Source organism: Wyeomyia smithii, chromosome 2 (assembly GCF_029784165.1).
Source record: "Wyeomyia smithii strain HCP4-BCI-WySm-NY-G18 chromosome 2, ASM2978416v1, whole genome shotgun sequence".
NCBI lineage: Eukaryota > Metazoa > Arthropoda > Insecta > Diptera > Culicidae > Wyeomyia > Wyeomyia smithii.
Genome location: NC_073695.1, coordinates 231779851 through 231792003, shown reverse-complemented (window position 1 = coordinate 231792003; position 12153 = coordinate 231779851). Strand labels below are relative to the sequence as shown.

Sequence of the window (12153 nt, the reverse complement as noted above, 5' to 3'; positions counted from 1 at the left end):
AGGCTTAAAGCAAAAGAGGACACACCACAATAGATCTAAGTACTGGTCGCAGTGGTATAATGTCCCCAACAAGGAAATAAAAGTTCTCAAGAAGTCGGTTTGGAAAGAAGGGTAAATTATTTAACCTATAGTAGGTCCCTTTCCTATAGTGGACACCCCGCCAGATTCACGAAAACTTGGGGGATTTCCAGAAAACTTCCGTTGGGAAACATCTTATCCAGCCAATCTGCATCATAAACATTTATGACTTCCGCTTTATGTCAAGAAAAATGGAGATAATCTGACGAGTGGTCCACAATATGTTGATAAAATAAAGGGTTTCAGAAGGTCGAAAAAGTTTCAGAAGGTCGACTTTTTCGAGGAGGATCTTTTATAGGTACCACCAGGTCTCGACGTTTTATGAGTTTCTGGGACGTTTGGCATCAAAAGGAGAAATCTTGATATTGAACATTCCATAAACTATTATCTGTTTTTTGTATCGGTTTGACCGTTTCATGATGTCACTTACCGAGGACTGATTAAGTTCATTTGTTTAGAGCTTAATCGTTAAGCGAGATTCGATACCCTTTGGCTCCAGCTCAAGGAATTCTTGTCCCGGAAGGTCGATTTTTTTTTCAAAGGAAGAAAAAAAGTTCAACGATCGAGAGAGTGAAATTTTGGCCGCTTCTGGGCGCGATTGAGCTGAAGTTATGGCTGGGGGCTTCCTTCGAGAATGATCCTTGTCGCTAAACGAAATACGAAGGTCAAATTTCTACCTAACTCAAACATTGTCCAAAACCGAAATTGTTTACTAATCAGCCTAAACAATATTAAACCTGATTTTATTGGTGATCGGTTTCACATTAAATATAATAAAATTGAATCATCTCAAATAATAAATCTCTTAAATCTTCGTCGACACAACCGTTGATTTCGGCTACCGAGTGTTTAAACAATCGGCAACGTCCCCGCCCGCGTTGGCCTGTGAATCGACCATGACTTTGGGACATAAACAATTGCGATTCGGTTTGTTTACCGCACCGCGTAAGTCTTCTTGACGCAATTAGTGTGTACGAGCGCCTCGGGACGGTCCACTTGGGCAGGCGTCGTCCGTCGATTATACACACAGCTCTTTCATGGCTCGTAAAGATTTCATTTGTGCTTCGACAATTCGATTGCTTGCAGCAGAGTTTAAGGTCGAGGTGTATCGAATTAAGACGTTATTTTTCCAACCGATGATGCTGACATTTTGCCCAACCAACCATGAAAATAGTTTGAAGAAGCACTAAGCGTGTATCGAGCAGAAGTATTCCATTTCGGTGATTGTCTTGGCTTTCATGCTCAAAGGGGTACTTCTCTAGGCTTACTCACATGGAAAGCATTTCAGAACGGAGCGGCGGCGATGCTGACCTGGATCACTGAACCAACCCGGAACGATTTCCTTGATTTTCACAGAAGCACTCAGTTACTCAATGTTTGCGAAGCCATTAGCAACAGAAACACATTACCATTAGCCGCTCGTAAACCGGCTCGTGATTTGGCAGTCGGCGGCTGCGGCTGCGGCGGAGGCTGCAGCTCTACTTATTACAGAAGAAGATCGTCAATATTGAATCACTGCTCCTCTCTCTATCTCAAGCTGTTTGAAGAAATCGTTCCGTCTATTTGTTTCTGTACCTCAATCATCCGACTCCCCATCTTCCCCTCCGCCCACTGTGTCATCTCTCGACGAAGGTGCAAAATAGCCGCGCCATCATCGTCGCCATCACGCAGATGTCAAACACGGCTTCTACTGTTTGCTGCTGCACTTCGCTCGCTGCCAGAAAGCGTATGACATCAAACAAACTGCATTTTGCTGTCTGGCACTCTCTGTAGCAATCTGGCAGGTTTTGGATGAGTGAACTACTGTAACAGTTAGTATTGCAGAGTGATAGAATTTCACACAGAGCAGGACGAACTCAGGGAACTGACGGTCGCGTGTTTCGAGACTAGACTGAACCTGGCACGCCTCCTTCTGCTGTCGACAGTCTTGTTACCGTTCAATGCTTGCGGTGAGTGCATCGTCATTGTTGATAGCGGTATAAACTTGGCAAGCTTCACGGTCGAAGTCTAAAACGATCTCAATTCATTTTGCAAGTCCAATGTCGTATAGCAGTAGAGATAGAAAAATAAGAACAGCAACGCATCAATGGCAATTGTCGCTTGTTGTTTTAGCGTTATAGCGTTTTATTTTGACAAACAAATTGTTGAGAATATGAATTGAACGGGGGTAAAACTTGCTACTTATTCCCATTTAATTTTCGGTTTTAGTTGACTCATGAGTAGACGATCAGCTAATAGTGAAAAGAAGCACGCGTCTTCCAGGTTTTCCACTTTGATAGTTGTTGAGTCATTTCCACTTGCCATGAGATCCGCCCTTTTGGAATTTACCAGGATCGACCAGCTCCGCATAGGTCGCTTTCCAAGTGTCTTATATCCTTTGCATTACTAAAAATAAATTGCCTTTTGGCTGTTGTGCTGCTTTTTAACGGGTAATTTGTTATTAGAGTTTATAAAAAAATTAAAATATTTTCACAATAATCACTTCGACATCAGTAAAGAAAACTGGAATAATTTTGCTGCAATCTATTCTCCGCTGTTGGATTTCGGCCTGGTTTTCAGGCAGTCATCAAAACCGAATATCATAAAAATGATTTATTATGATAACACCCCCCCCCCCCCCCTGATTGCGGATCATTTTCAACATTCCAAAATCCTACATTCTACTCAGTTCTACTGCCTGAACCTATTCTAACTCAGCCTTTATTTTGGGCTGATTTTTACAAGCAATCAATCATCCCTGAAGACAGCCCCCGTCCTATATTGCGGCGTAATTGTTGCTACCCAGAAACCTTGAACCTTGCGTGTGGTTATCTTTTCCTAATTGCCCATGGTAGGTGGGGAGAACTTTCTCGAGCGGAGATACTAACAGAACAGAAACCGGAGCCCAATTAGGTTAAAATGTTCAACTCTTGTCTTACACTTTCTCGCGTGTATGAATGCACTATGTATCACTCCAATTAGTTTTGATTGTTGTAGAGTTCGGTCAGCGGTTGTGAAATATGAACGCAGGCTAACAAGACAAATCAAATTGTCATTCTCGCGGTTGTTTACATGCATTTATTGGAATCAATTTACATGCGGGCAATTAGCTCAATTGGTTCTATTACATGCCAACAAACAATAATAAGCTGCATCGATTCTTGTTTACAATATATCAAATGTAGTTGTTAATTGAGAGAAAAGGCACGTTTCCAACATCATAACAGTGATGAAGCACTAAGGCCCGCATTATTAGCTAATATTCTGTAATAATACCACGTGCTGAATGAAGTGGAGTGCACAGCATCTCTAGAAAATATCGACTTGAGTATAAATAACTCTCCTATCACAACATGTCTGACAACATTATAACCGTGGGGAGGGGTTTTGAGGATTAGCATTAATTGAAAATACAGAATCATAATGAAACGCATGTTTTTAAGTTCAAAAATTCATAAGGGGAGAAGTCATGTTCTAACAAAAATTCCTAAGCACGCCAATGTGCCAAAGTCCTTGTCCTGTTTTACTTCGACCCAGCTTAGCCTCATTGAACGTTGCAGCCCATTGCATGCTGCAAAAAAAGTCGTAGTCGTCTTTAGTTATTATCCATCAGAAGAATAACTTGAGTAATTCTCCTTGGCGTACCGGAAGGCGAGCCGTGCTTCGACCATCTCACCTTCCTCCAGTTAGTCGTCCAATAATAACATAAAAGCTGAGTACCCTTATCCGGGTCGTTCATGTTCATTGTTCCGTGACAGGTGACACGATAGAAAATTCCATCTAAGTGAGGTTCTCCACTATTCCGCCACTTCCTCCCTGGCGCATCGAATGCGGACATCGCAGCGGGCGCACGCTATCCCTAATCAATCTAAAAAATTGATAAGTATCGCTGGTAAATTGATTCGCACTCAATTATACGACAAGCTTGGGAACAAGACGCCATTCTCGAGGTTGGAATGACAACAAATTAATTAACGATTCGTGTTTACGATAGCAATCGGTTGAGAATATCAAGTTGTCATTCGTTCTAAAAGGTTTTTCTCTCTCTGTGTCTTCCACAGGTACTGGAACATTCGGGCGCGTTTGCCTCTGCCGGGACCGGCTAACCGATAAGTACTGGGCGATGAAGATCCTAGCCATGGCCGACGTCATCCGATTGAAACAGATTGAACACGTCAAGAATGAGAAGAACATTCTGCAGGAAATCGATCATCCGTTCATCGTCAACATGTAAGTGCACCGTGCGTCTTCATCAGAAGGTTGGTAGTGGTGGAGGTGTCTGTTGAGTAGAGCCTGGGAAGTACTGAATGTTCCATTTGGCAAAAAGCACATTTTTCAAGCCAGAGTTTTTTATGCTTTCCGTCAAATTTTCAGGTGACTGGTTATTACCGATATTCATACCAGGGGTGCAATGAACAATTTGTGTCACCGAAAAAAATGTTTTTCTTGAAACAATCCACACTTAATTACAATTTTCTGTTTCATTGTGTTTATTTGTTGTTTTGAAATTCTTTCAACACATTATTTTTGTTTTGAAATATGGCAACATGACTGGCGAGTAGTACATTGTTGTATGCATGCATGTCATTGTTTTTTTTGTCTCTGATTTCGTATTACGGATGGCGAAATATTTATATTTTGGTTAGTTGGCTTAACTAAAACTGATTTCGTTTGTCATTTGTTTATTAATTTTTTCTCGTTTCACGATGATTTCGATTATTTTGTGATCCGATAAAGAAATATAGCATTTTAGGCTTGGTAATTTTCCTGGAAAAGTCTGTTTGAAATAACTAATAAAATTTCTGTGAAATATTTGTTGTGATTCTTTTGAAACGTTAAATAGAAATGTAATCCAATGAAGCATTTTTGGAAATGGATGAAAGAAAAACTGAAAAGTCAGGAACATTTTTCTCAGAGTGACTGAAAAATTGCAAAAAAAAAACCTATTGTGCATCTACAGCATTTCTGAATTTCGAATTCAAAAAGCTTACAGGGTCGGACAAAACAAAAAGACCACTACACAAAAGAAAAAAAGTGGCGAAACTTAGAGAAAAAATACCCGATTCAAGTGTTTCAATCCATCAATAGTCTTTCATGAGCAAAATCATTTCAAATCGCCTGGAAATACGCGAAAATTTAATCGACCATTTTTGATTTGAATGAAACTTTGCACACGTATTTGGCTTAGCAAACTGAACATTTTTCACAGGTGGAGAGATTTTTTACACCCATGAGTTACATTCTAGAAGGGCGTCTGTCTTTTGGCATAGGTTTTATTCGAAGCATCGTAGCCCAGAAACCGTTGGTTGTATAGAAAAACTGTCTGAGAATGAGTTGTAGCGAATATCCACTGTACAAAAAAAAATTTTTTTGACCAAAAAAAATTAAAAATAAACATTAAATTTCAATTAAAAAAAAAGAGTTGAATATTTTTTTATTTTTTTTTAAGAAACTTGACGTTAATACGCAACTTTTAAAAAAAAGTCCCGGATGTAGAAATTAAAAAGAATTTTTTTATGGCAGATTAATATTTCCATGAAAATTCTAATTCAAACATTTTTCAAAATATTTGTATTCTGATGATTTTAAAAGATGCAGAGAGTCATTTTAAATCGAGAAGCTCTTGATAGTGAACATTCTGAAGGCATTGGTTTTCGAGTTATTTCTAATTTATGCTCGAAAAATTATAATTATTGAGGAAAATACACGTTTTTCTTAATTTGTCCATGGCTCTCCAGCAAAAACCATACGTTCATTGGAATGCTTGATCAAAAATATACAATTCATTCTTTGACAACAAAACGATTGGGCGAACGGTTCTCAACAAAAGAGTTAAATGTTCTAAGTGATATAAATATATATAAGAAACAAATATTTATTTTCGAGTTTTATTATCTTAGGAAAATATTTTTTTATGACATAGATACTTAACAGAACTAGTTTCACCCCATTTTTTTTTCTATACATCATAAGTAAATGATTCGTCATCTTTTGAAAACAGCTTCGTTTGTATCTTATTTTCTGAAATCGGAACGAAAGAGTAATTCTTTTGTGTGGCAGCTATTATTATAGATTTTTTTAAAATATTGCTCCATTCTGTTACTCCTTGTTCATATTCTTCATATGATACCCAACTAAATGACATTTTTGATGAATTTTTATTACTTTTCTGATTAGACCAATCATATAATTCTTTTGCGCTTGTAATGGGATGTTCATGTTCTTTAGCTAAACTTGCATTTCCTGCCATTCGTTTTATTATGCCACCAATTGCATCGCATGGGCCTTTACCATGAGAAGTCGCAAAAAAATGCCACTCTGCATCGACGTTATACATATTTTGTTTTGAACTTGCAAAGACTTGCAAAGTTTTTTCTATTTTTAAATTGTGAGGCAGCTCCATCAGACATTAATATCGCTTTTTTCAACTCTATTGTTGTTTTCAAAAAACTCATTAATTTGGCAATGAACACCTGAACCGCAACAGTATCATGATGGAGTACTTCCGATATTATGATGAAGCTGATATTTTTAAGTGTTCCAGATTCTGAACAGTAAACAACGAAGGGATAAATGGTGGCTTGACTATCATTCCAATAACTACACGAATCACAACTTGATAAAGACGTATTAAAATGAGCTTGACTGTTCAATATTTTCAATTTTGCAATAACGTTTGCGTTTAATTTGCGTAACCTTGATGAGCACCGATGATCAGGAAAGGGCTTACAGCATTTGGGCTTGGTGTATTCCATTTTCACCTTATTCATCTTCACAAAATGCAAACTGTTACTAACACATCTCGAGTAGTGCGATCGTATTTATATACGAAAACAGTTATTATAGGTAATCCAGTAGTTATTGGTGGCGTACTTAACAAACAGTTATTATTAGTAAACAAGTAGGTAGTGTTGCACGACAAACATATTTTTTTATAAAACATTCGGCAAGGGGGAACGTGTAGGTAGGCTAAGGTTTAGCGCTTGAGTTATTTATCCAACCGTTTTGTTTTCAAAGAATGAATTGTATATTTTTGATCAAGCATTCCAATGAACGTATGTTTTTTGCTGGAGAACCATGGACAAATAAAGAAAAACGTGTATTTTCCGAAATATTAATAATATTTTGAGCTTAAATTAAAAATAACTCGAAAACCGATGCCTTTAGAATGTTTACTACCAAGAGCTTTTTGATTCAAAATGACTCTCTGCATCTTTTAAAATCATCAGAATACAAATATTTTGAAAAATGTTTAAATTAGAATTTACATAAAAAAATTGATCTGCCATAAAAAAGTTATTTTTCATTTCTCCATCCTGGACTTTTTTTAAAAAACTGCGTATTAACGTCAAGTTTCTTTAAAAAAAAAATTCAACTCTTTTTTTTTTAAATTGAAATTTAATGTTTATTTTTAATTTTTTTTTGGTCAAAAAATTTTTTTTTGTACAGTGTATATTTTTCATGGTGCATTTTTAATTCCCTACAACTCATTCTCAGACAGTTTTTCCATACAACCAACGGTTTCTGGGCTACAATGCTTCGAATTAAACCTATGCCAAAAGGCATACGCCCTTTTAGAATGTAACTCATGGGTGTAAAAAATCTCTCCATCTGTGAAAAATGCTCAGTTTGCTAAGCCAAATACGTGTGCAAAGTTTCATTCAAATCAAAAATGGTCGATATTCGACCATAGGTCATTTGGCGCGATCTTGCTCTCATGTGTCTTTAATGACGAAATAAAATATATATTTCAGTTTAAAAACGACGATTTATCAAAAAAAGCTCTTTTAGTATACTTAAGTAGGTACCACAATAACGCGTCAAAAAAAATTGATGATTTTGTTACGATCTGTCACAAATTCTCGACCGAATTAAGCTGGTGACTGAAGTGGGAGCTCCATGACGTCGATCTTGTGATCAGCAAACCATTTCTTCACAGTTCGGTTTTAGGGTAGTTATCTTGCATAAATGCCCATTTTTAGGGTGTTTCCGTGTTGGAACATTTTTGTCGTGTACTTTTGTTTTGTTTGAAGGCGCAACCAATCAGACGTTGTACCAAGCTTGCTCCATCAGAACCAATCAAGTTGATCTTCAAACCACAGCCCATTTCACCATTTCTTGCTGTTTTTGGGCCTATCCAAGTAACAATTTAAGTCGTATTGCATTCTTTTAGCGGTTTTCATGACCAATTTCGCAAAACTGCTGTTAAAACTAGAAATACTATCAGAACCTTCTGATAACCGCTATAAGTTTGCTTTACAGCCAGGTGGCTCACCCTTGCCAAGCTTATTGAAGCAATTATAAGAATGGCAATAAAACTGCTTTAAAACCACATGGAAAGAGTACCGCATACTATAAGCAGCTGGCATTACCTCTTTAAGAGCGCAATAAGTTTGGTTACATTATTTCGCTCTGCTACTTGCCACAATAAGTTCAATTCAACTTTTCATTGCTTGACAGCAACCGTAATAAGTTGATTTGTTGTGCCGTTCCTGCACACACACCAGAACATCACGCCACTTTTTTAAATAAGGAAATCTCTCGTCGCTGGAGAAATGTTTCACCTGTGTTGGTTATCATCGTGCAATCGATTTTATTTGATGGTGGTATTGTAGAGGGATAAGGAATAAAAAGGGGTTTTTGGTAGGTTTTGTAGCTCTCAAGCACATGCGCATGAAATTTTGTCGTGCATTTTGAGAACATAGGCGCTTAAAATTTATGCGCCACCAAAATAGTACGGGCTAACAAAAATGATTTCATTGTAAGCAAAAATGAATTGGATTGTTTCAGCTCAGTTTTTCATAAAATATCTAGTCGTGTTCAGAGATAGATCAAAATCAACTTTGGATGTTCAATTTATTTGTTAGTCAGACGACGATTCGATATTCGTTTCAAGATCATAAAAAGTTTCAAAAATATCAATATGGTGCGGTTGGTAATTAGTTGGTATCAATCGTAGCCGCAACAAGCCTAGTTCAATGATATATATGTTGTAAGGTGCGGCAAAGGTTGGATGCCTGTTCTATTAGAGAAAAATATGGTAAATCCCTGGAGCCTAGATAACTTTATTTTTATAAGAAATCTGACATCACACCGACGATAATGAGGAATCAACGAGCTTTGATATAAATAGAGATGTGCACGAAAAATGCAACGATACATAGTTAGTTTAACTGAATATTGAATATATTTCGAAATATGTTAATAGTGTCTTGCCCCTACCTTATTTTTAAGGACGCATAATTTAACGACATAGGAAATTATTTTCCACCGAAACAAGACAAACTAGCGATAAAATAAAAAAAACTACCGAACAGTACAAAGTACTAATACTAAGTTTGCCGTGTTACTTTATTAGATTTTTGGAGTTCTACGTCATCAATGTTCACAAATGCGCTGCAAGATGCTCAAAAGTATTTTACACACCTCTTACGAAGACTGCGACAGAATCACACTAGCACTTGTTACAATTTTATTAGATATTTTCCATAGCCAACTAGTAGTTTTTTAGATTTTGAATGACCGCAATAAAACTTGTTTTCTATGTTATATGACAGCAAGCTGGAGTGGTTTTATGGGGCAATAGATAGTAATAATAAAACCAATAATAAAGCAAAATCGTATTGACTCTTGCCGGTTTTATTGTAAGTTTTATTAGAGTTTTATTGACAGCTATCAGTGTTCTTTACGACTTGCTATTTTTGGCAACGGGTTTAACCGCCATAAAACCGTTGGTAATATTCATTGTTGTGATAAAACCGTTAGAAAACCAAGTAGCTATAGAATTGTTACTTGGGTACCCAATCCTCAGCAAACTCCAACCTCGCTAGAAGATATTTCTGTGTGGGTACAAGAGCCATACTGAGACTTTTACCGCCGACTCCCTGCTCCACAAGCCGTCTATCGAGATTGTTCGGAAATTGACAAACATGTTCAGATTGTCTTTGATTTTTTTTGCAGGCCAAATCAGATTTTTATTAGAAACTCGTTTGATTTGAGTTTTCCGCGGGTGTTCAGTCGATACCTGTTTTGAATCATGAAGTTCATTAAAAACAAATATTTTCGATCTTTCCAGGAATACCGTTATTTCTCGTTCACTTTTGTCTTGTTTTGCATTTTACCATTTGTGTTTTTCAAGTGAAAGGAGCGGCCCATATTTCCATATTGTGTCCAAAATTCACGAATTAAAATATTATAAGTCTATTGTTTACATGATAAGCATAGTTTACAGCTCCAAGCGAAGTGAAAAATTTGACAAGTGAAAAAGCGTAAATTTTCGCTTGCGAAATCTGTCGTGAAAACCCGTTTGTGGAACACGCAGGTATTTCACCAGCCTGCAGTTTACAGTTCAAGTGAAGCGAAATTCACGAATTACACTCCGAGCGAAGTGAAAATTGGCTGTAACTGACTAAATAGAAACGCACGCAAGTTTTCGCTTACTACTGCTTTTTTCACTAGCGTTTGCATGCGTGAAAAAAATAAACTCAAGTGAAGAAGATGAGATCCACAACCTTCGATTTCGCTGGATCGAATTTGTTTACAGTTCCAAGCGAAGTGAAATTTTTCAGGTTGCATTTTTCACGAGCGTGAAAAAATGAACATTTTGTATGAGATTTTCACTTCGCTTGGAACTCTAAATAGGGCTATAAATACTAACTAGGATCTGTATCAAATAGAGTAACAGCTAGTTTTTTCCAAAAGTAGTAAAACCAAACAACTGGTCCTGTATTATGTCGCATCTGTTTCCAGTTTTTCACAAGAATCAGTGCGTCTTGCTAGAACTGTTTACTTCTGCTGCGAACATGTAATAGAGTTCTCCAAGCGAAAACACACAAACACTACGACACGGCCCGCCTTACACTGTATATTGAAATTTGTGAGAGTGTGAATCAAACTCGGTAGTTTTTTATGCTCTCTTTCAGATGACAGTTCTTACAGGTGACAAAAAATTCTTACAGCAAACAAAAAATAAATCGAAAACATCGCACTAATACAAACGCACCTGGAGAACTCTATAGAAGATATTATAAAACATGTTGTCATACTAGTACAAGTGCTCGCCGCTGGGTGTCGCATATTTTTTATTTGAAAGGGAAGTTGAAAACTCATTCGAGTAATTTGTATGCTGTTTATTTGGAACCGTACTATCCTATTCTTGCATTGGATTTTTGCATTCAAGTTACGAAAAATTACCAAAATTGAAAATCAGAAATTACGAAAGTAGAAAATCAGAAGTGTGTAAAACCATAATCGCAAGGTTTACGTAGAAACACTTGAGGCTGTTTGTTGTATTAGTAGCGTTCCCGGATAGTACAAACCGCCATAGCCTAGCATGCAGTATCCGATGGAACGAAAGTCGTTACCAATTGCATTAGTTCCATGGTCAAGAAGGGTCCACACCACACTACCACCAATAAGCGACTCTATTCTGAGCTGCTAACGGCAACTCAAAACATGAAAGTTGTTTGGAAATAGTTTTTTTTCTAGGTATGTATAACTACTTTGGATGAACCAATTCCTTCAGTGGACCATTTTGACGAAAAATGTTCATTCTCTTACCATAAACTCAACAAATGTTTTTAGTGATTAGCAGGATATAGTGTTTCCCGATAGTGTTGTAAGTCTCGCTCGTAAGCAGCTTGCAACACCTCATGTGAGGTTCTCGTTGCTGCCGCTATCACACAGTAGAGAATTCTCCATTCAAGCTATTTCTCGTTCTTTCTCGCTTTCTTTCTTGCTCGCATTTACTCCCGGGATCATATGCACACACTCCCGTCTACTCTCATCGTGTGTGTACCTACTCCCCAACTCACGAGAACGACCAGCCGAAGACAATTGTTTCAAGATGCTTTGCGATGGTTGCAGAGGGTCAAAAAATCGGACTACTTCGGCAGCGGTTAGCTTCGGCTGGTTTTGCATTAAACAGCTGTTAAAAAGTTTAACGAAACAGTCCGATACCCTACACGTTACCCCACTGTCGGCTGTCGGTGCATGAAGCAAAACCGGGAAGAAGGTATTTTCGTTTTCGAGCATAGTTTTTCAAGCACTCCTCCTAGTCGAGCAGTTTTAGTCGAGTACTCCTACTCGCAAGCATGA

General features: G+C 37.5%; 1 protein-coding gene across 1 annotated transcript in view; it reads left to right on the top strand.

The window, feature by feature from the left end:
* LOC129724490 (cAMP-dependent protein kinase catalytic subunit PRKX) overlaps window positions 1–12153 on the top strand; it is a 187918-nt gene that overhangs the window by 155462 nt on the left and 20303 nt on the right. Inside the window, exon 4 of the mRNA XM_055679437.1 lies at window positions 4119–4287. Coding sequence (XP_055535412.1) covers window positions 4119–4287 — 169 coding nt within the window. The remainder of the gene's footprint in view (window positions 1–4118; window positions 4288–12153) is intronic.